General features: G+C 45.8%; 1 protein-coding gene across 1 annotated transcript; it reads left to right on the top strand.

The window, feature by feature from the left end:
* The first annotated feature begins 1,160 nt into the window (after positions 1 to 1,160).
* LOC114485362 (xanthine dehydrogenase/oxidase-like) lies at positions 1,161 to 9,159 on the top strand. Its single transcript, XM_028486680.2, has 6 exons — positions 1,161 to 1,233; positions 3,032 to 3,146; positions 3,805 to 3,870; positions 5,290 to 5,478; positions 6,784 to 6,960; positions 8,575 to 9,159. The coding sequence occupies exons 1-6, from the start codon at positions 1,166 to 1,168 to the stop codon at positions 8,623 to 8,625; spliced, it is 666 nt and encodes a 221-aa protein (XP_028342481.1). The 5' UTR covers positions 1,161 to 1,165; the 3' UTR covers positions 8,626 to 9,159.
* Positions 9,160 to 25,000: the final 15,841 nt, after the last annotated feature.

Here is a 25,000-nt window from a genome sequence, read left to right as displayed (position 1 = left end):
CCAGCGTTCCTTATAGGCAGATAACCCCCCAAAGGCCATTATCAGAAGAGTGTGATCAGGAGATGACAGGCATCAAAGCTCTTTAGTGTTTGTACTGTACTGAAAAACAAGCCATTACTGGCACCACTATGATCTATGTATATATTTGATATCATGCACATATAGTAAGGATCCTAGAGAAATTTTTTCTCTAAACCTTAGTTTTCTGATCTGTAAAATGAAGATAATAATCTTCATAAGTGCTGGTCTTATAGGAATGCACTGAATATTAAGTAAGACAGTATCTGTAAAGGACTCAACAGCATCTGGTGTATAGTAAAGTGCTTGGTAATTGACAATGATCATGATGCAAACCATATCAGTAACAAATTAAATCTTAGAGCTGTGGATATTGAAAGAAAGAGAGAGAGAGTGGAAGGAAGGAAGGAAGGAAGGAAGGAAGGAAGGAAAATTTATTATGTAGTTAAAGAGATAGAATGGATGGAGAGATGGATAGCTTTATTAATAGGAAAGTATAAGTAAGAACACAAGGCTAACATGTTAAGTATCAAATGAGCAGTGTACAGAGCTGCTGTTGTAATGCCCCGATTAGGGAGTAATCACAGGAGAAGTGGATGAAGAGGCAAGCTTGAGCTGGTTGCTGAGGGAAGAAAAGGATTTGGACAGATATAGCAGAGGACCCACGTAAACAAAGGTGCAGACGTGTGGGGACATGAAGGATTGGGAGAGACTTAACACTTGATTTTGGCTGGAGTAGCAATGGTGTGTGTGTTACATAAAGCCAGAGAGAAGACTGGAGTCCTGAACGTCAGGCATCTGCTCTATTGCTCTGTAGGCAATGGGGAGGCGTGGAAAGCTCTAGAGGAGGGGAGTGACATGGGTAGTGTGGTGTGTTAAGATGATCCCTCTGACTTGGCTGGGCTACACGGCAGGGCGAGGAGGCGACTTGAGGCGGGAAGACCAGTTAAGAGGCTACTGCAGTGCTCCAGGCTTCAGATGACGAGGACCTAGTGCAGGGGGTACGGTGAGAAGGGGAGGTAAGGTATGGAAGTGAGAATCACTAGTAAAAAGAGTTGATCAGCTTCCAGATGAGGAGGACGAGCTCCTGAAAGTTTAGCGCTGGGCCAGGGTTTCTGGAAACCATGGTTCCCCCTTCCTGATGGCCATGTCCTCTCCTCAGGTCATGGCTGCCTACCGGGGTACAGTGAGCTTGTCTGCTACTGGGTTTTACAGGTAAGTAAGGCGCTGATCTCGCCCATCTTACAATGCGTTGTCATCTTAACCTCTGCAGGGTCCTCCAGCACTGAACTCTGTCAGCCTATGGTCAGGAGAGAGCAGTTCCACCAAAATGTTTGTCTCTCCAATGGACTCCCACTAGCTTCAATTTAAAGACGCTCTAAAATACGTGGGCTTACCCAACTATGTGCCTAAAGCACGAGCTGTCATATCGGAAGACCTCTGTTCTAGTTCTGGTCTTAAAGTATACTATTCCACTTGGGGGAATCACTGGTTCTCTCTGAACCTGTCTCCTCATTTATTGACATAGTGGGTCAATTACCAGCCATTCCCCCCTCAGCGTTCTCCTGCAAGAACCAGAGGCGTCTGGTGTTCCGAGTTACCCATGTGTGTTACTTTGTGCTACGCGTCAGATTTCTTTAAGGAGGCTTTCCTTCAAAAGAATGAGAGGAGGATTCAGAGCACGTAGTCCTGTTACAAAATGCAGAATTCAGTGGACTTAAAGTGAGTTTTAGGAAAGAGCACGTATCTTCCGCAACTTTAAAATTCAGTAGCAGAGACCCTGTCCATCTGATTTAGAAGCTGTAAAAAGATATGATCGTATTTACCGTCAGCCATCATGTTTTAGCTTTCTCTGGGAAATTTAACTAGTACCTTTTCTTTCACAGATCAGTGGATTTGGAAAATAGTTCAATGTTTGCTTTACAAGGTCTTGTGTGAATTTATGAATATATATAATATATATGTAATATAAATGTATATATATATACTTTTAGGGCAAAGTAATGTTTTGCCAGTGCTCCTTAGGTTATGTAATATTTGACCTACACAAACACAAACTAATGCAAATTTTCTCATTAGTTCCTATTTCATTTTTAGAGTTGATAAAACTGGGGTTATATCAGGGAACACCCAGATGAAGATGGTGAGGTCAGAGGTCAAAGAAGGTGATGATCTCCTGGGAGAAGGCTTTTCCCTCAGCCCTGTATTGGTTTTGTTTTCATGCAGATTCTGATCACATCAGCTCACATCATTATTTCTGTGTAGTGAATAGAATAGCACAGATACAGAGTGTTATAAACAGAACACACACACACACACACACACACACGCGTATATGTTGACTCATGCAAAATTGGAATCTTATAAGATATTCAAGATTGAAAAAGGAAAAAATTTTAAAAAGAGCATCTGCTTTTATTAACAACCCTTTGCTCAAATCATTTGTTGAAACTTAGAAGGGATCAGTGGATGAGGAGTAATACCAGGCAAGGTGGCTGCTTTAAGAGGCACCCAAGTTGGCACGAGGTACTGATCTTATTACCTTTCCCCTTGAGAAAGGTGAGCAGCCCCGTAAGCAGGTGAACTTGTATGAAAAGCTCACAAGCCGGCCCAGAAAGAACCTTTGGTTCTGAGATCTTGAATTCCTATTCAGTAGATCATTTGGAGTGTAGCTTACGTGTCCTTCATGAGCTCAGGCAGATCTGTCACCTCTGTTTCTACCATGTAGAGGCCAGCATGCTGGGACCCCCCACTGCTCAGCTCTACAGAATGATTCATATAAAGGCCATTGGCAGAATAGAGCAGAGACAAGGGACAAAAATGCTCCGGAGTGCCTGGGTTTCATGAACAGGTTCAAAATGTTCAAAGCTCATGGACTTTTTTGAAAAACAGCTGAATAAAAAATAAAACCTGTAACGTCTTAAGATTTCATGCGACAAGCTATTTGTGTGTGTATGAGTGGGGGGCATGTTCCTCTTAATACATGTGCAGTATTTTCTCTTTTCTCCCCCAGGACACCCAATCTTGGCTACAACTTTGAGATGAACTCAGGGAATGCTTTCCACTACTTCACCTATGGGGTGGCTTGCTCTGAAGTGGAAATTGACTGCTTAACAGGGGATCATAAGGTAAGAAGTTTGCAAAACTTTAGTACCAAAGGGAAAAAGAGAAACATCTGAAATTGCAATACAAAGAGCTGATAGGAATGAACTTTCTGGTCGGGAAAATAACGTGTTAAATCATGCCTTGGAAAACTTCCTATAAAGGACCAGAGAGTAAATATTTTAGGTTTTCAGGGCCACAGAGACTCTGCCTCAATTATTTCACTCCGTCTTGTAGTGTGAAAACAGACATGAAAGTGTGTTAACAGATGCTCATGGATGCGTTCCCATAAAATGTAATTTATGCACACTGGATGTGAAATTCGTACAGTTTTCATGTGTCACAACATACTCTTTTTATTCTTGTCACTCATTTAAAAATGTGAAAACCATTTTTAGCTCACAGGCCCTAGAAAAACAGGGGAAAGGCTGGGTTCAGCCTGTGGAATGTAATTTGTGAACCCCTTCCTTACATGATCGGCCCAGACACAGACAGGTTCAAAGCCTCAGGAACCTGGGGACCTGCCCTTCCTACTCACACTCCTGCCTGAGTGTGCCTGGAGTGCTCTGCTTGTGAAAGTACTACTCAGGTTGGCACTTAATAACCTAAGGGTCACCAAGACCCGTCTATCATTCCACACATCCCTTTCTCTTCAAACTGCTTTTATTTTGCTGTCTGCACTAGAACCTCCGCACAGACATCGTCATGGATGTTGGCTCCAGTCTGAACCCTGCCATCGACATTGGACAGGTAAGACTCCTGGGGGGTCAGAGTGGTGACAGACTTGGCCACTGATGTGCCCCACCACCTCCTAGGGTCCCCAGCCACGGCATCTTGTCCACTGTCATTTTTAAGCAGGTCTGAGCACGGTACCAAGTGAGTCTCCCTGAGTGGGATTTAGGTAGATGAGAGCCCACCCGACTCTCGGGGCGGAAGACAAATCCACGTGGTTAAACTTGGAAAGGGCACGCATACGTCAGAAAACAAGATGGTGGGTGGTGGGCACACTGGGTGTGCACACGCTCGAACGCACGCATACGTGCGCACGCGCGCGCGCACAGGCATAGTCTGAGCGGGAGCGTAGAGGGCGTGGAGATTGAGTTTGGGATCGATGTGCAGGCCGTGGGGTCTCAGGTCAGAGGCATCTTCTCCCGCCTCATTCCTCTTCCACCAGGGACAGCTGTTGTACCCTAGGAAGTAAATGCTGCCAAGCGTGCGGTGCTGGAGGGTCCTGGGAGCAAAAGACATGGGTTCCAGCAAGAGGAATAAAGGGATGGCTGGAAAATAAGGGAGTATTAAGCAGAGCAGCAGAACAGAAAAAGACAGAGGGAGGAATCGAGAACTGAGGTATTGAACATCTGGCAGAAAATGTTCACTGTTTCTCAAAACTGGACAGTTACTGAGTATACAGAAACTTAGTCATAAATCTGTTTATTAACTCACTGAACGATTGTGGTGAGGAGCCCCTCCTACAGGCAGGCGCAGGGCTCAGCATGGCAGACACAGATGCTCAGCACCTGGTCTCCCCCAAACACACTTGTTTTAGCTACGATGGTGCCACGTATCACGATTCTGAGCAGTGAAGCTGGGAGAGCAGACGTGTGGGCCAGCAGAGCATGGCAGTGCCCTTTACGAGATCTGTAAGCTACAGCAGAGGCGCCCTTCTCCCAGAGGGCAGGCAGGGCTGGGAGTTCAAAAAGCCTCAATTCTACTATCCAGGAAAGTCCTCCTGTCTTGTGGGGCTGCCCCAAAGCGCGTGGTCCCACTCAGCACATAGGAGGGGCGTGGGCCCCTGCTGCACACGCAGCCACCATTAGCCCACCAGCTTGCTTCTCAGCTCGGGGTCGCCATTTCTCCCCTGGCAACGTGGAAGGAACATCTCCATCTGCCCTGCGCCTACAGCTGCGTGTCCCTTCTGGAATGGCCGACGAGTTCTGAAACTGATTTCAACGTCAGTGCCTTTGCTCTTCCTACACTGATGCCTGGCAAAGGCCCAGATCAGTTATCCTGGGCTGGGGCGGGAGCCAGGGAAGCAGTGGGGCGCTTTTTGCAGCTTCTTTCCAGGCTCCACTGCATGTGGGGCTTGGTGCCCGCTGTGGGAAGCAACACCTGTCTTTGGGTGAGGGGGGCGGGAAGGCAGGGTAGCCACGGTCTCTGTCTGCCCTGCAGGTGGAAGGGGCATTTGTCCAGGGCCTGGGCCTCTTCACCCTGGAGGAGTTGCACTACTCCCCTGAGGGGAGCCTGCACACCCGGGGCCCCAGCACCTACAAGATTCCTGCATTTGGCAGTATCCCCACTGATTTCAGGGTGACCCTGCTCCGTGACTGTCCCAACAAGAAGGCCATCTATGCATCCAAGGTACCGTTGCCCTGGGTCTGTGCTACCTTCCGGTCTACACTGTGGGAAACCACGGGTGGCGATGAGGGGCTCCAGCCACCCACCACGTGGGTCTGTGGGGGGCTCGTGTGGAAGAGAGAGGAGAGCCTGACAAGAGCCTTGGTGAGGGCGATGGAGGGGTGGGCAGTCCTGCCTGGGAACATAGGGAACTGGGTCATGGATGACACCACCTCTGTGTGGTCCAAGCCAGCTCTTGTGGGTACACTCAGAGGGATTCCTTAGTTCATTCCTGTAGGTGGAATCCTGACCTACACCCCCGTCTCAGGTGTGCATCCCCGATGCTTGATCTTAGAGATGATCTCACAGGTCCTGCACCCATGTTGTCTCATGAGAATCAGCCTATTCACTGCACATGGGGCAGCGCCTCTGTGCACACACTTTCACCTCCTTCAGTGTCCACCACTAGACCTTAAGTCTTGATCAGCACTCCTGGATGGTTATAACCATCCTCTATTTCCTCCATGCTCTGAATAAGTATGGAACAATGGTCGAAAATCAATCAAGCTGATTGATACAGTCGTTGGTCTAGGAAGGAAAACAGATAATTACTTGTAACCAATGAGACGCAGTCCTTTGCTCATCTCACAGTTTACTGTGGGAGGGCGTGGGATAGTTTGTGATCCTTGCCATTGGCTCTTACACTTTACTGCACATCAGATCACTGGGCGGTGGAGCTCATGATAAAAATGCAGCTCCACTGGGCTCACCCTTAGACATTTTGATTCGGTGGGTCTGTGGTACAGCCCTGGAACCTGCGTTTTTAGCAAGTGTCCCTAGTGATTCTGATACAGGCAGTCTGTGATCTATGCTTTGGGGGATAAAACAACCTCTGCTAGAAAATAGTTTAATTCCGATTTGTCATGATGCCTCCATTTCAGCAGATTGTAAGCATAATTATGACGCCTGTAAATGTTGGTGACAGAGCTGCAGGTGGATTATCCCCCTAGGCTTATTGCCGTGAGGAAAGGGTCAGATTTTTTTTTGTCTGTAAAATATAGTTACTTAATATAACTTTCAACGGTCCATTGTATTTGCATGGTGTCATCAGAGAAAATCACATAGTAAGAGTTAAAAGAAATATAGCCACAAGGTTGAGTCATTTACTAGACTGATTGTTCTCAGCCTCTGATTAATTTTGACCGTCCCTCCTGTCTTGCTCGATGTAGCCGCTAGTGCTGGCTGGGCTCCCCGGCATCCCCAGCCCCGCAGATGTGGAAGCTGGGCCCTCCCCTCACTCCCTGCCTACGCTCTGCTCTGTCCACTCAGGCTGTCGGGGAGCCGCCCCTCTTTCTGGGTGCCTCCATCTTCTTCGCCATCAAGGATGCCATCCGCGCAGCTCGGGCTCAGCACACAGATAATAATACGAAGGAGCTTTTTCGGCTAGACAGCCCCGCCACCCCGGAGAAGATCCGTAATGCCTGCGTGGACAAGTTCACCACCCTGGTATGATGCCCCCTCAGTCTGGGGAGGCGGGGCATAGGCTGGGGAAGGTTCTGTTGCAGAGAGAGGGGTGAGACAGTAGGCTCTCTCTCAACTGGGAAGCCTTGGGTCCACGCCCACCCTCTGCTATGCAGTTGAGGTACCTCCTCCAACCTGCAGGAAAATAACAAGAAACCTCTTAAAGCTGCAGCTTGCAGCTAGGCCTCCTGAGAGGAAGGAGGGCTGTTTGATGCACATTTATCACCCACAGACTTCATTATTTTCCATAAAGATGAGGGTGATGGATAAAACTCCAGAAGAGTCCAATCTTTTGTGTCCATCACTGGCATTTTTGAGACCCTTCTTTGTTAAACACACTGTGTGAGGTACTAAGGAGATGGAGAGAAAAAGAATTAATTAATGAATGAGATGGACCACATTTGTTCTGTGATTACCCTGTGCCAAGCTGATACTGGGGACACATAAGTGCCCTTGAAGAATTTGCAGCCTTTTAGGAAACCAGATGATTGCACTACGTGGTGATCGGTTACTACCTTGGAGGCGTGTGTAGCAGTGAACTCCACGGTCACTGGAATCATTTGGGGGAAGCCCCTATGTGACACTTGTGGAGACAATGCCTGGCAAAAGGAGACAGTGCCGGGACAGTTTCATCCACTGTTGGAGCCTCAGAAGCAACCCAGTCTCTGAGTTGGGCTGAAGTGGGCCCTGCATACACAGGACTCTCCAATTGCCTTTGCAGCCTCTGTTGAGTTAGCAGAACTGGATTCTTCCTGATACCCAAGTTGGATTTCCTCTTGGGTATTTGATAGGAAATTTGATAGGCCTTTTGGATTTCAAGATGAAGTGGGTACTCCTGAACCCAGTGTTCCAGGGATGGGAAGGGTACAGGAGAAGCCCTGGGGGCAGGCGAATCTGCCATCAGTACTGAGGGTGAGGAAGGCAGATGGGTCCCCAGTCAGGCGGCCCTTTAGGTTTTCCAGTAGATTTAGCTTCAGGGTGAGGACCACACAGCCCGTGTGCAGGGCTCCCAGGCAGTGAGATGCCCACACCTGTGCAGCAACCTTCCCATAGCCCAGAACCTTCCCACCGTGGCCCCAGTGCTGACAGTTACCCAAACCCCATTCTCAGAGGGCAGAGGGGCTTCATGGCTCCCAGTAAGCGCACACAGATTGCAAAGTTAGCTCCTTGTAAACAGTCTGATGCAGAACTCAATGATTTGATGAGCCCCTCCCTCTGAGGCCCTAGACCTAAAGCAAAGTTTCTAACCTAAGCCCCTTTGTGATGCTACAACACACCGGTGATTTAAAGTCCCTGCAATGGATTTGCATGAGCAGCTGATCCACGAGCCAACTGTGCTTTTGAAGGACTGTGTCACATGACAAAGGACCACTTCTGTATTTGGTCATCCCTGGATCTCCAGAGCCTGCCACAGTGCTTACCACATGGGACGTGCTTAATAAAAATAAACGAATGACTGGGAAATTAAGGGGTCCTGCCCTGGGGGCACTCCCAACAGCTGGGACCGCAGAGTGGTGTCTGGTCTTGGAATGGTGGTTGGCACTGGTGTCCCGAGCTATGTGAAGACCCTGCAATAAGTTCTCTATTGTTCCTTCCTAGTGTGTCACTGATGTACCAGAAAATTGTAAACCCTGGTCTCTGAAGGTCTGAAGAAAAAAGCCCCATTGGAGTCTTCTTATCCTACACTGGGGATTCCATGGAAGATGGAACTTGCCCTGCAGAACATGAATTTATAAAAGTTGCAGGACGACAACGGTGTGATTCATCAGGATGGTGTTTGGAAGAACATTGAATGCATTGGAAGATTTTGATCAGAAATATGATTTATAAACACAATGATAAGCAAATTCAGAAATGTTAGGCCCAAGTGGCTAATAGGCAATTAGTATCATTTCATGTCTGTTGTAATCATGTATTTGATATAGGTTTAGGAAGTGTTTGTGCTATGTCCCAACTCACTGGACAGCCTGTATAACCTCAAGTGTTGACAGCATCTGTTCTTCAAAGAGGATTTCCACAAACCTCCAGAAGCGTAAACCAAAGTAACTCTAAATCTGTGTGCCTTCCTCAGAAAACTTTTCCTTCAAACCAATGAGCATCATATTATAACCTCATATCCACACTCAGATTTGCAATGGGACAGTGCGGTGAGATTCAAACCTCTAAGCACTTCATTGGAGAGAATAAAGAATGAAACAAATTCAAGGTTAATTGGATTTAATCTTCTTAAGCTGCATAAAGTAAGATTATTCTATAACACCAAAAGCCAGCAAACCCAGTTATTGAGTACCTACAATGCATTAGCTTCTTCCTCTTCTCCTTTGTGCATTAAAAAAAGATCAGGTTTAAAAATCTTCAACTGAAGCCAGTAGCTCCCATCTACAAATGAGGCTACTCGAATCAAGATAGGCCAGAGAAAAAACAGTCAAGGAGCCTGGGTTCTCATCCCAGACATGTCTCTAACTATCTTTGTGACCTTAGACCGTCACTTCCCTTTTCTGTGCTTCATTTTACTGCAAAATGAAAGGATTGGACTGGAATAATCTCTTAAGGTCTTCTCTGGATCTAAACGTCTATAAATATATGACCTAAAAACTCCAGTTACATAAGGGAACTGCAGCACTCAGAGACTTGGTTCCCTTACTGTGACGTGCTATCTGGGCTTCATGAGCTTGACTTAAATCCCCCCAAGTGTCTGAGGTTGGAAAAGAGAATAGGAGAAAGGCAAGCATCCCCTCTGCTTGTTCTGACGTGTGATTTCATCACTACCTGGTGCTAGGTGGACAGTGTGACCTTGTCATGTGCCTTCACTGTATAAAATATCCAACATTCTGCTGGATGGGATCCACGGTTCTGGCCACAGAAGAAGGATAGTGTAAACCACGCAGTTGAACCTGGTGCTTGATGTCACTAATAAATGAAACTGTCAGCTGGTTGGCATGTGAGAAATGCTTATTAATCATCATAATCACACCAAATGCTGACATCTGCCATATATTAGCCAACCTTCATTGCTAGAGAATGCACACACCAAACACTCACATGTACACACACACACACACACACACACACACACACTTTCTTACAAAATTCCTTTCTTCAGAATATTCTAGACTGTTTTACAGCATGATTAAAACTGAAGAGTTTTAGAAATGAAACCGGTATTTACACTGAGATCCACACAGGTCCGTTTCATTGATTTTCTGGAATGTTTTAGGACATGGCCTGAAACTGAGATGTGTCTGTCAGCTGTTATTAGTCTATCAGGGCTGAACAATGACTGAATTCCCTTCTGAGCTTAGGAACAGAGGCAAGGCAGGGTGGTCGTGAAAATCAAACAGGCAAGTGCTTTGTGAGCTGTAAATCACCGTGCTATTCCGAGGTGTTGCCTTCCTCAGACACCTGGCCTTGCCTTGTTGTCTTATCTGTAAACTGCTTCAACTCTGTAAAGTGAGGGTCCTTGGGCTTGGTGTTGCACAGGGGATGCCAGCATTGGCTGCAGTATCTCACTGCAGCCTGCAGAGGGCAGTGGAAGACTGGACATGAGACCATAGTCTCCAGCTGGCCCAGCAGCATTGCGTCTGGTGCAGGTTAGTTACCGGGGAGCTGATTTAGTGCCTCAGGATAGACCGGGTGTCTTCAAAGGTCTCTTCAAGAGCTGGATTTGAAGCTGATTTAGGGTTTCAGACTGACAAAAATCTCCTCAAAGGAGCTCTCAGAAGACATGGGTCAGCTGTGGGAGTCTGAACTCCTGGTGAATGGCTGGCAGGGGAAGGCAGGTCTTACTTTCTCAGCATCTACAACTTGTCAGGTGCCAGTTTTCATGTTTTACATACGGGATCTCATTTAATCATCCCAGTGGCCTTAAGAGGTAGTGCTTTAATCTCTGTAATGACATGAAGAAGGAACCCACCCACAGCCGTGCAGAAGGGTTGCTCACGGGCATTCACTCCTGGGAAACAGGCTGCGACTGAGCCATGCAGGCAGGGAAACCTGGCATATACCGGGAGTCTGCCTGCCTGTCAGAGTGGGCCCATGCTACTCAGGCTCCCGGAGGTTGGAGGAGGCCCCTCATTGCCTATCTGTTCGCCTGTGTGCAGGTTAGGGTTCCCACAGGGGCACGGCCAAGCCGTGGGCTGTGGTCAGAAGGCAGCTGATGAACTTCAACCTACTGCAGCTAAAAGGTGGCTGGGGAGCCAGGACGGGGAGGACAGGATGGATGGAGGTCGTAGGAGGAACCATGGGCAAGGGATAAGGACAGAAATAGTCCTAGCTGATTGATTTACGACTGGGAACATCCCCGGGCCCATGGTATTTTTATCTTTAGCGGAGGGGGAGCCTGGAAACCATTCCCTTTGCTGCCTATTTTAGATCCTGGGACAAGGCTGTTCGGAACATGCAGCTTCCTTGACCTGCTGAGGCTTGACGTCACCCTGGGGCCCCCCAGACCCAGGGACCTGTCCTTTTGTTTTGTCTCTATCCTGGACTGGGGGAGTACGTGTCCCCAAGGCAGGAGACAGATCCTGTGACAATCTCATCACCTGAAACAAAGCAGCCCACCGATGGGAATGGAAATGTCAGGAACTGCCCAAAGGGTTTTTGGCATCATCTCTGTCCTTGAACTGGCCTGGCCCTGACCTTGTCCAATCTTCTAGACCGACTCAGCATCCTAGAACTGGAAAGAACTTGGGAACCATCAAACTCAAGCTTTTTGTTTAAGAGCCAAGAATCGTAAGCCCCGAGAGGGTAACTGACTTGTCTACTGTCCCACAGCCCTTTAGTGGGAGAGACAGGCTTATGACAAGGCTGCCTGACTCCTGGTCCAGATGCTTTAAACTAAAGCATACATCCACTAGTCAAGCGAGCCTTCTCTTAGGCAACCTTTGGGTCAAATTGTGGGGAAAATGATAGAATTCTAGTCACGTGGGGTGGGAAGAAGATATGGACAGCTTGGAGCCCAAGACAAACACTGTACCCTACTGTCACCTGTGCTGTAGGACAGGATGCTGCAACTGGAATCCTACTGAAGCTCCACAGGTGGGAACAAAACAGTAAGTGCAAAACATCCCCTTGTTCCAAAGTGATGGGCTAAGTCATCTATGCGAGACTTGCAGAGGAGCTTGGCTGGAAACGGACTTTGCTGCCTTTAGTTCATCACCTACCTCAGGGAATAAAGAAATGAAATACAGAGTTTGAGATATTGGAGAGAGAGTATGTCTTTGAAGGCAGCAAGATGTATATCCTCCCTGTTAAAGAGAAAGGAGGGAGGGTGGAAGGGATGGAGGGAGAGAGGGAGGGAGAGAGAGAGAGAGAGAGAGAGAGAGAGAGCCTGTGTATGGGGCAGCGTTTTCCCCCACCAGGTCAGGGGAGGGGGAGCTTCAGGGGTCCACTCAGAGACCCACATCCTGAGAGCTTCTTGAGTGGCTGTGGTTGGATCAGCCTGAGGCAGCAGAGCAGCAAGAGTAAGTGGTTGAGAGTGAGTTACCCATCCTCCAGTGTCAGGGCAAGGATACCAGTGTGGCCACACTGGAGGAAGCCACCCAGGAGGACTGCCTGGAGAGGGTGATGTAATCCCAACAGAGGGAGAGACCATTTTCTGCCTAGGGATCAAACTAGCCTCCGGTCAGCTTGCTCCAGGGTGGTCCACTGGAGCACCCTTCCGAGTGCTCTACTGTGCCTTTGTGATGGCCCGAGCCTGAGACCTGAGATTTCTCACTCAGAAGTCTTTCCTGAGAATGAGCCCTGAGTGTTGGGGGAGGGGGCTTAAGAACAGCAGTGCCCAGGCTGCTCCCACTGTTCTGATGCACTCAGAACACCAGCCCTAGAAGCACAGAACGCGTTTCTGAGAGTCTGGGCAGCGTGTGGCTTGCTGCCTTCTCCTCCTGCCTGCCCATCTCCATCGCATCCTAGCTGGGCTGGAGACCAGGGCCCTTCCTCTGTGCAGCCAATTGTCCTCACCCATCAACAGGGTTGAACTGACCCATGCGTCTGCCCTGTGTTCCTCCTCCCATGAGATGTGTATTTCCTGGGGTCCTCCTGTCCATGTGATGTACTGGAGGGAGGCTGCCTTTCCTTGCTTCCCACCAAGGCTGGAGTGAACACCTACCTGCCCAGGGCAGTGGCACCAGCATGCCTCAGGCAGTGCTTGGCTATTTAGGAACTGAGTGTGGGCGGGCCAAGCCCCTCTGCTTCTCCTCTTCTTCCTCTCTCTTGGGCAAGTCACTTAGTTCCTCTGAACCTCAGTCTTTTCATCTGTAAAATCGGCTTGAATAATCATACCAACCCTGCAAGAACATTTTATTTCTAAATGGACATGCATGAGGTATCCACCGCAGCATGGGGAACTGCCCTTCCTGCAAAAAAATTATAAATGGAGATACTCGACTTTGGTACTTGCTTCTAGTCCTTTATCAGACCCACATAATTGTTTTGTACTATAGTTTCTTAAAGCATTTCTATGTACTGAAACAATTATACACGGAAGTGAAACATCTTGTCTATTACTCATGTTTTGAGTGTTGCGTTTATAACCAGATACACTTTGAATTTGTTTGTTTCCCTGTGGAGGGTCCGTTTTTCCTTTAAGAACTTTTTTCTTAAATAAGTTCAATTACAATGTATATCAAATATAAGTAATATAGAGAAAAATAAAAGACACATATATACTTCCCACCCAGTTCTAAAAATGTTTGTTTGCCCATATTTGTTTCTCATGCTTAAAAATGAATAAGTACAGTTGAAGCCTTCCATTTCATTCCACCCCCGCCCTCAGACTTGCCTCTCTGCCTTAAGGTAGTCAGTATTCTGAGGTTGGTGTATATCCTCCCCCTTCATGTTTTTATATTACATGTATATTCATTCACAGGCAATGTACAGTAGTTGTGCATGAATGTGTTTCAAAAGTCATACCCATCAACCACCAGAATGACTAAAATTAAAAAGACTAAAAACTCAAGTGTGAATAAGATGCAGAGTAACTGGAACTCTCACACACAGCTAGGAAAGCAAATTGGTAAAACCCTTGGGGAGAACTACTGAGAGTCTCTACTTAAAGCTGAAAGTCTGCATACCCCCGACCCAGGAATTGCTGAGCTTATACCTAAGAGAAATGCATATGTACATATGCACCAAAAAAAAAGTCCAAGACTGATCATAGGAGCACTGCTTGTAATACCTCCAAACTAAAAACATCCCAAATGTAGATCACCAATGAAAGGCATTAATTATTGCGGCACATTCCTACAGTGGAATCCTAGCATAACAAAGAGAATGAATAAACTATAGCTACATGCTTCAACAAGGATGCGTCTCCCAAACATAATATGGAATTAAAGAAGCCAGACAGGAAACAAGTACACACTTTGTATGTGTATGATCCCATGTATATAAATTTCAAAAATAGGCAAAAACAGTCTATAGGATTAGAGGTTACGAGAGTAGTTACCTTTGGACAGGGGTAGTAACCAGAGTAGAGCAAGGTGGAGGAGACATCTTCTGGGATGCTTGGTAACGTTCTATTTCTTAACCTGAGTGTTGGTTACAAGGGTGTGCTGCTTGGTGAAAATTCATTGAATGGTTCATTATGATGTGTACATTTTTTATGTATGTATATTGCTCTTCAATAAAGTTTCCTTTGGAAAAAAAACCCACATCCATGATATCATATGGTGAAATCCTTCTGCAGCTTGCTTTTCCACTCAACCTTACACTTTTAATATGCATTCATTTGATCTAGTTCAGCCATTTATCTGTTATGTAGTGTTTTATTATATGTATATGCCAAATTTTATTTTTTCATCCTCATACTAGCGGATGTTCATGCTGTTTCCAATCTTTCATTGCTACAAACAACACTGTGGGAAACATCCTCGAACATACCTCCTTCTGCAATGGGTGAGAATTTTCCCCCATGGCCCATACTCCGAATTGGCATTTCTGGGTATGCCCACTTTGTTCCTTTATTTCTGACTGTTCACATTATGTTTTAGTTGAGTCTCTTATAAATAGTATATAAGATGAGGGTGTGTGTGTGTGTGTTTAAATGCAATTTGAGAATCTTTCTAACTGGCGAAATAAGGTATTTACAGGAATTGTGATTAATAATGTATTTTGATTTATTTCTGTCATTTCGATTGGTGTTTCTCTACTGACCATGTTTACTCTTTTTCCCATTGTCTTCCACTGGCTTAATCAAGCTATTTCTTTCCTTCCCGCCCTGCTCTCTCTACTAGTTTTTTTATTCTACAATCTATTTCTACTCTTTTAGAGATAATCTTTAAATTTTTAACATGCACACTGTATTTAGAAAACCCTATGTTTAATTAAATATATATGCTGCCACGAAACAGGTTAAGAACCTTAAAATGCATGAACTCTGATCATCCCCTCTCTTCCTCCATCTCTGTAACTGAGTAGTTTCACCTTGTTCTAACACTTTCTTTAGTCATTGTTGTGTTATCCTTGAGAAGTTTAGTTGTATTCCTATGTTTACCTTTGTTTTCTCATCATTGCTTTTATATCCCACTCTTCCTTCTGGGTTCAATTTCCTTCATTAAGAAACACATCTTTTAGTAGTTTTTCAGTCAGAGTTTGTGAATGGTAAACTCAGTCTTTTTTGTAAAAATGTCTTTATTTTGCCCTCATCCTCAAATCATGATTTAGTTGGGTATTGAATTCTAGGAAGCAGCTATTTTCTCTCAGTCCTTGCCATATATTTTTCTGATGTCAGTCAAATTGTCATTCTTTTGCAGGTAATACATCTCTCACTGGCTGCTTTTCTTCAGTTAAGGTATCTTAAGATATTCCATTATCTAGGTATGTGTTAACTCTTTATTTATTATGCTTGGGATTCTCTCTGCTTCTTCATTCTTATGTCAACACCAAAGGATATTGGGGGGGATCTACTCTGCTCAGTCCCTCAGGGACCAAGTGTAACAGAGGCTCCATCATCTGGTAGTTGCATCTTGCTCTTGACCTTCTGACTTCAAGCTCCCTCTTCTTTTTGGAACGTGGGGGTCTCCCTTTCTTTTTGTTTTTGAGCTCAGCTGAGTGTTATGTTACATTTTCTTCTACATTTCTATCCATTTGAAGCAGCAGAAGAACATTCATTTAATTAAAACTTCATGTTGCCAAGAAGTTGAATCTTTTAAGAGGTTATATTCTAAAACACTTTAGATAACTTTCAATCCTATTGATTTTGCATATGAATTTACATCTCAGAGCCAACTGCCGGAGCAGATTCCAAGCATCCCCATATTCATATATCCTTCTGTTGTCCATTCTAGTTTTCCTTATGCTGTCAGCTATTCCTTTCTATATTTGCAAATATTTCTAGGGTCCATCTTTCAATTCCTAATTGCCACAGCAATTCATCTTATTAAACAATAACCATCCGTACAGGCTGTGAAACATACTTCCAAGAAAAATTTAGCACTGACTACGCATGAGGTGCTGTGCCCTGGAAGGAAAATAAAGATGAATAAGCCTCAGATGCTGCCCCGAGTAGCACATCATCTAGCAGGATAAATATGACATGTACATAAATAACCCTAATTATATAACCCAGGTAGACCATGGCAATGGCTGAAGAGGCTCAGGGGCAGAATGCTTTGAGACTTCAGAGGGGACACACGGATAGATGGATAAACGGGAGAAGGCTTCATGGAAGTGGCATTTGTACTGAGTGATGGTGCTGAAGGATGGTGTGTTAATTTTCTATTGCTGCCATAACATTACCACAAATTTAGTGCATTAAAACTATACTTTGTAATGTACAGCATGGTGACTATAGTTAGTAAGACTGTACTACATATTTGAAAGTTTCCAGGAGAGTTATTATCCCACAGTTCTGTAGGTCAGATATGTGGGTACCATGTGACTCTGCTGGGTCCTTTGCTTAGAGTTTCACAAGGTCAAAATCAAGGTGTTGGCAGGGCTGCATTCCTTTCTGGAGGCTCTGCAGATGAATCTGCTTCCAAGCTCATTCAAGTTGTTGGCCGGATTCACTTCCTTATGGTGGTAGGACTGAGGTACTGATTCCTTACTGGCTGTCAGCTGGGGCCTGTCTTTGCTCCTAGGGGGACATTCACTTCCTCCTCATGCTTTTCATGTGCCGCACCCCTGCCCTCAGCAGTGAGGGCGAATCCTCTCAGGCTTTGAATATCTGTGATTTCTTCTTCTTTTCTCTTCTGACCCCAGCTGGGAAATTGATTAGATTGGCCACCTGGATAATCAACCTATTTTCAGGTCTGTAACCTAATTTACATCTGCAAAGTTCCTTTTGCCTTGCAAGGTAAGGTATTTACAGGATCCAGGGATTAAGGCGTGGGCTTCTTTGGAGAGCCATTATCCTGCCTACCTCTGATGGGTAGAATTTACATAGGCTGAGCCTGGCCAGAGGGCTCTTCAGCAGAGGAAATGGAAAGAATGAACTTTGGAGACAGGAGACCTGCTGCAAGGAGCAGTGAGAACAGCCAGCCTTCCTCTCCGGGTGTCCCCCTAAGGAGCAAAGACAGGCTCCCAGCTGACATGTCTATTAATATTCTTCCTCCATGTTATTTTTAATGGATACATAGTTTCCTATTGTATGGATGGCACCGTGGTTTATTTAATGAATCCCCCAATGTTGACATTTGGCTTGTTTCCAAGTGGTTTTACCATCATAAACAATGCTGAGATGGGCATAACAAAGGTTGTTTTTATGGACACAGCGGACAGGATGTGCTCAGACTCCCAGCAGGAATGCAGAGGGGAGCCTGGGTGCAGTCACAGCTGCTGGGGTGAATGCCTTCTTGCCCGTGTCCTCAGCGGGGCCTCTTGGCTGATCCCATGTGTGTCTTGTTTTGCAGTTAACTTGATCCATCTGCACCCAGGGCTGCAGTTGGGACCCTGGAGTTGCGGCGTGAGGAGGGGGTGTCAGAGCAGCGGTTGAGCGCTGCCGCAGACAGTGGATGCTTAGGGTGCAAAGGCAGTAAAAAGGAGTGACGGTAGCTGTGTGCAGTGCAGGGCTGGTTAAATGACTGCCTGCAGCCGGCTGACCCTGCCCTTTATACTGCCACATGGAAAAGCAACCTGATTACAATAAGCTATCATTCTAAAGCAAATTTTGGAGGGATTATTTATATATATACACACAAGTCTGCTTTAGCTTTAAGATTACTCATATTTTAACAGCAAGCTACATGTCTTAAAGCCTAGTTATTGGGAATGTTCAGGCCCCACTTGTGCTGGTATCATTCTGCCCTCTACGTACTATAGGGCTCACCATATAATCCATAATAAACTAAATCAACAATGACAAACCCACAGTAAGTTATCATTAAAGACCAAGAAGAGCAGCAATTCAAAATCATGACCAACTCAAGACAGTGATGGGCCTCTGACTACAGTGAGTCTTTCTAAACATCTTTGGGCACCTCAGTGTCTTTGTGGACATGTGCCCCGCAGAAGCCCACAGAATGGCCACATGCTGCATGCATGGCTGCCTTCCTCCCGGGGAGAGCAGTGAGTTGGGGTCCACTGTAAACCTGTCTAAATGTTTAATGTGAGTTTATAGATCCCAAATAATAGTAGTAATTCACTTGATAACTCACTTGGTAGGTATTTGGTAAGTAATCTTTTGATATAGAAATAAAATTTTATACAAATTAAAGGGACGATCAGTGAGGGACTTATCAGAAGAATCTTCCCAGTGCTTGATGGGGTATATTATATATATAATATTATATATATTTATATTTAATATTATAATATTTATAATTATTTATTTATTATTATAATTTAAATAATTATTATAATTGAATTTATATTATTATATTTGTAGTATTATTATATTATAATAATAATTAAATAATAAATATTTTATTATTAAATAATTATTATGATTTAAATAATTATAAATTATTTTATAATTAAAATTATTTATATAATTATAAATTATTTATTATATAAATATTAAATATAATATTTAATATTATAATATTTATAATATTATACACTGAGAAGCCTTAATCTAGACCAACAGAATCACCTGAGCTGGTTACTGAAAATGTAGCTTCCAGGGCCCCCCACAGAGATTCTGGTTAAATGGGTCCGGAGTGGGAGCCCAGGAATCTGCATTTTAAACAAGCAGGGAATACTGAGGTAGGTGGTTCACAGACACAAATTGATCAAAAACACCTAGAAAAAGAGTGGGCCCACTCTAGGCCAGATGCTTGCGTACCTGCTATTCTGAGAGAATTTCCAGGGCTGGAGTCTGCCTTTATGAGTTGGGGGTGGGTAGGTGGGTCAGGCTGGTTTATACAGCCAGAGACAGGGAGGGCAGTGAGGAAGGGTCCAAGCAAGGTGGGCTCTCTATGCTGGAGAAATCTTCTGGTTTGATCCTTGAGTTGTGGCAGCTGAGAGAAAACTAAAGTCCTCTTAGAGGGAATGGGACCAAGGAATGAGAGACTCTGAAGCCAAGGCTGGAGATGCAATGTGAGAGGGAGAAGACCACAGAGAGGGCTGGAAGGACATAGGGGAAGTGATAAAGGAAGAGGAATGTACATCCACACAGCACTGACTGTGGACCAAGGGCTTTACTTATCTCTCTCACTCACTGCTCACCACAATGCTTCGAGCTGGCAATAGCATTCCCTCCTACATGTGCAGAGAGGGTGGCTCGGAAAGGTTAACCAACGGGCTAAAAAAAGGCTGGCACTCAGGATTTCATTTCAGGGCCATATGGTTCCTGAGCTCTGGCTCTTTACCTAGAGCTTTGAAAGATGAGTAAATTACGTGCAACCACTCTATCCATCTATACATTTATGTATTATTTCATTTATCCACCCAACACGAATGAGCTGCTACTAAGTCTCAGGCACTGAGATAGGGTCCAGGGATTGACTGGTAAACAAAAAAGACATTATCCTAGATTTTAATAGATGCATACATTAGACAACCACACAGGTTAACTATAACTTTGCAAACAGTTGTAAGAACTAAAAAAGAAAATTGCAGGCTCTGTACGAAAGAAAGCAGGGGCTCCTATTTTAGGCTGGAGGATCAGAAAAGGCCTCCGTGGGAATGTGACATTTAAGCTGAGACTTGAAGGATAGGTTGGAGTTAGCCAAGCTCGAGTGTAGGGAAGTCTGTCCCAGAACTTCTGTGATGATGGGAATATTCCATGTCTGTGCTGTCCAGTATGGTACCAATGAGCCTCATGTGACTCTTGAGCCCTTGAAATGTGTTTCTTGTGACTGAGGAACTGAATTTTAAATTTTATTTAATTTCAATTAATTTAAGTGTATATATAAAAAAGCCATGTGTGGCTAGTGGCCATTGTATTGGACAGCCCAGCTCTAGAACAAAGGGAAAGTTTGTGCAAAGGACCTGAGGTGGAAAAGGATTTGGTGGCTTCCAGGAGCCTAGTCTTGGGCTGCAAGGGGGAGATGGAGCAAGGTGTCCAGGCCTCATGGGGGTTTTCGATTTTACTGCAATGGGGAAGTTGTTGAAGCGTTTTTAGAAGAGGAGTATCTTGATCAATTTTACTTTTTAAGAAGCTCACTCTGTGCTATGCCAAAAGGATCATAGAGGGTGAAAGTAGGAGAAAAGAAACCAGGGAGGAGGGGATGGTGATGGTTCAGCCTAGGGCGGAAACTGGAAATGAGGAGAAGAGGACAGTTTTGTGCTACCATTTTCAGGTAGAATCGACAGAACATGCAGTTTAAAAGAGACAGAATCCAGCTTCCTAGACCTGTGTTGACTAATATGGTAGTCACCAGCCCCTTGTGGCTACTTAAATTTAAAGTAATTAAAATTAGGGACTTCCCTGGTGGTCCAGCGGTTAAGACTCCATGCTCCTAATGCAGGGGACCCACGTTCGATCCCTGGTCAGGGAACTAGATCCCGCATGCTGCATCTAAAAGCCCACATGCCGCAACTAAAAGATCCCACACACGGCAGTGAAGATCCCACATGCTGCAACAAAGACCCGGTGCAGCCAAATAAATAAATTAATTTAAATAAATAAATAAAGTAATTAAAATTAAATGAAATAAAAATGTTGCTTGCCCCCACAAGGCACATTTCAAATGTTCAATGGCCACACCTGGCTACCGGCTGCCATTATTGGACAGTGTAGCTTTGGTGAACATGTCCATCATGGCAGTAACTTCTACTGGCTAGTGCTAAGATCATTTGGAAAAGTATTTAAAAATGGGTCTATAAGAGATCAAAGAGGTCATTAAGTCCAACACCTTCATTTTAGAGGTGACCTGTTGGAGGATGCCCAGGTGATGTCACTAGAGGGCTACCCACACAGGCTCTCCTATGGCAGCCTCCTACGCTCGCTTGCTTTGTAAAAGCATCATTGGCAGAAACTCCAGCTTTCCGGCTCCTGGAAGGCTCAGGCCTGATCCTGACTCAGACCACTTGGTCATTCCATAGCAGCCTGGAAGGAGTAGGAAGGGCGAGATATAAACAAAACATAAGCACCATTATTGTTTCCAGCTAACATGGCCCAAGGCTGGAAGCCCGGAAGACATGTCTTTAGTCCTTTCAGCAGGAAAGGATGCATTGCCTCTGAAAACCACATACCACATGGGGAGCCTCATTTTGTCATTCAGTCCCATCCCCTCACTCAGCCTCTCCAAAGATACCAAAGAAGTGGGTTCCAAAGAAATACTACCCGCTCACACTTTACACTCAGGTCTAGATCCCAAGTAGATCTTGTCATCAGAGAAGCAACAAGAAAAGAAAAAAGAAAAAAGGAAAAAACTGAACTAGCGAAGCTTCCTGGTGACCTGGTAATTCTGGGAACAATTAAGTGAGTTCACAGGAAGTAGGTGAAACGAAAAGAGCCTGTTTTTGTCACCTCTGAGCTTCCGGTTATGGGCAGGGCTTAGCTTCGGATGAGTCAAGTGGAGGAAGGGGTGGGGGAAACTGTGTGAGGAGCGGACTTGGAAAAGAGACGGTGGAGGACAGCAGACGTCTGAGGGTTCATGATACCCCCCCAACACCCTGATTTGCTCAACCTGGGACAAACTTTACTATGGGACAGAGGGTTCATCTCCACCTCCCCTCCCACAGCGCAGGCTGCTCAGGAGACCACCACATCCCTCCTCAGTGGAAGCAGCGGTGCCCTGACAGCCTTCCGGCATTTCTTGTTGCCCTGTGCCTTCTTGCGCTGCAGAGAGATGATTCATGACTATGACGTACCCATATGTCATCCCCCTCAGACAATGCTTGGATTCACATCCCTTACATTAGTGTTTTCACTAATATTTGAGTAGGCTAATGAGCAGAGCTCCCATTAGTGGAGCCCCATCTACGTGCTGGATGCTGTGCAAAGTGCTTCATGTGCAGTAGCTCAATCAAACATCATGAAGAAAGTGAGGCTCAGAGAAGTTACAGTAACCATATGATCCAGCACTTCTACTCTTTGGTATTTACTCAGATGAAAACTTTACTCCATACACAAACCTGCACGTGGTTGTTTATAGCAGCTTATTCATAATTGCCCAAACTTGGAAGCAACCAAGATGTCCTTCAGTAGGTGGGCCGAGAAATAAATTGTGGTACCTTGGGACAATAGATTATCGTTCAGTGCTAAAAACAAATGAGCTATCAAGCCATGAAAAGACATGGAGGAACCTTAAATGCACATTACTAAGTGAAGAAGCCTAGCTGAGAAGGCTCCGTAGGATATGAATCCAACTATATGACCTTCTGAAAAAGGCAAAACTATGGAGACAGTAAAAAGACCAATGGTTGTCAGGGCTGGAAGGAGGGAAGGATGAATAGTCAGAGCACAGAGGATTTTGAGGGCAGTGAAAATATTCTGTGTGATACTATAATGGTGGATACATGTCACTATACATTTGTCAAAACCCACAGAATGTACACCACCAAGAGTGAACCTTAATGTAAACTAAAGACTTTGAGTGATAATGCCTTTGGGTGATGATGTAGGTTCATCAGTTGTAACATCAGGGCAGGATGTTGATGGTGGGGAAGCTCTGGACTGGGGAGATGGGGATATTTGGAAGTCTCTGTAATTTCTGCTCAGCTTTGCTGTGAACCTAAGACTGCTCTGAAAAATAATCTACATTAAAAAGTTTCAGTGCCTGTCCGAGGTCCAGCCTGAGTGGAGAGTGGATCTGGGACCCAGTGCAGAGCTCTTTAACCCCAAATACCCTGATCTTCACCTTCACCCTATCCCACCTCAGTGTAACCTTTCCTATTATACTTCACAAATACTTTTGTTTTTAATTCACAGTGACTCTATGATGTGGGCCTTAATCCTATTTTCTAGGTAAGGAAATAGGCTTCAAGAGGTTGGCTAACTTAAGTTACGAGTTGGGTGGGTGAGCGGCTGAGTCAGAACTTGAATTTAGGTCAGCTGACTTGCGACTCTGTACTCTCAGGTAACACCTTGATCCCCCTGATCCAGAAACTCATCTGACCTAGAAACACACAGAGTGGTGTCCGCGCGGATTGCCTTCACCTCCCGGCTACTACGCGACGTTCGCGAGATGCTGAGTTATTCCGTGAGCTGCTAGCGGTGGGTGGATCCCTGTGTATCATAGGACTTGGGTCATTCTCCACTAAGGCAAGATGCCACTGGTCCACACCCAGAATAAAGGGGTGTGTGCTACATGGAGAGAGAAGGGGCAAGGGAGGTGACTGGGCTTGTGTGCTGGGAAATGGAGATGCAGGCCCAGCACCTCCCGCCTCACCCCAGCGGGCTCAGCTCTTCTTCCCACTGACCTAATGGGCTTCTGGGCCGCCTCGTGGGTGGCCAGACCTCCTGGCTGCAGGGGAAAGCTCGCAGTAGGAATGGAGAGGCCCTTTGGAAACACTGGGAACATTCAGAGATCCCTTCTCCCTAGGTATCCTCCCTAACGGGAAGTTTGACAATGCCCTCTTCTCCTCTGTATGCTGAGAACTTCCCTGATTGAAATCCTGACCACATGCTGGGCTCCCCCTCTCCTCTTTCTTTCCTCTGATTCCAGGCCACACTCCTTTCCCTGTTCTCTCCTAGGAAAGGAGGAGATGAAGGGTGCCACCCCCTGTCTGTCTGTCAGATTGGTGCCTTCTTTCTTGACCAGTCTACACTCTGGCCTACCGATTTCACTGCTCTATGAGGGGACAGCCTTCGAAATAGTGAAATGTTGAGCACACAGCCACCCTGCTGCAGAAAAACAACTCAAAACTTAAGGTGATGACCACAGGGGTTTCCAACATGGAGTCGGGCAGGTTGGACACTGCCCAAGGGTACCGGGCACTGGGGGTGAGTGGTGAGTGGGGTCTGAAATAGAAACCTTGGTATCTTCACCAGGCTGTACTCCCTTAGCCCAGAGGGGCATCTAACGAACACAGACGTGCCAAGCTGGCTGAGGTATTTTTTTGTTTGTTTTTTTGCGGTACGCGGGCCTCTCACGGCTGTGGCCTCTCCCGTTGCGGAGCACAGGCTCCGGACGCGCAGGCTCAGCGGCCATGGCTCACGGGCCCCGCCGCTCCGCGGCATGTGGGATCCTCCCAGACCGGGGCGCGAACCCGGTTCCCCTGCATCGGCAGGCGGACTCTCAACCACTGCGCCACCAGGGAAGCCCTGCCTGAGGTATTTTAAAGGCGGTGGTGATCACTGTTGTAATCGGCATTGCTGTTGTTATTTTTAGTCCTAATACTTGACCCATCGTGGAAAGAGGCTGAGCTTGGGAGTCAAGGCCCTGGGTTCCATGTAACTTCTCCACTTATAGGAGGTAAGGACTTTGTAAGTCTCTTGGCCTCAATTTACCCAAAATGCTTCCAAATACATATTTTCATTGACTTTCAGAAAAGAAAAAGAAAAAAAATTTAAAAACTGTGTAAGGAAAGCAAAGCTTGAACTACCAGTCCCATTTCACAGAGGCAAAGTTAGGTGATTTGCCCAAGGCCACCAAGTTAGTAAGTGGTGGAGAAAGCATGGGACCTGGGTCTTCTCTTTGGATTCCAGCCTACCTCTCTCCAGCACCCACCACCCCCGCTCCAAACCCTCCACTGTTTA

Source organism: Physeter macrocephalus, unplaced genomic scaffold, assembly GCF_002837175.3.
Source record: "Physeter macrocephalus isolate SW-GA unplaced genomic scaffold, ASM283717v5 random_1285, whole genome shotgun sequence".
NCBI lineage: Eukaryota > Metazoa > Chordata > Mammalia > Artiodactyla > Physeteridae > Physeter > Physeter macrocephalus.
Note: the sequence above shows the minus strand (reverse complement) of the source record. Positions and strands in the feature narration are given on the sequence as shown.

Bases quoted from the DNA above. Each gene is read 5' to 3' on its own strand.
- LOC114485362 (XM_028486680.2), top strand. From the start codon at position 1,166: ATGTCCTCTCCTCAGGTCATGGCTGCCTACCGGGGTACAGTGAGCTTG. The intron at 3,871-5,289 runs GTAAGACTCCTG...TCTGCCCTGCAG, and splicing joins CTGCCATCGACATTGGACAG to GTGGAAGGGGCATTTGTCCA. The intron at 6,961-8,574 runs GTATGATGCCCC...GTTCCTTCCTAG, and splicing joins TGGACAAGTTCACCACCCTG to TGTGTCACTGATGTACCAGA.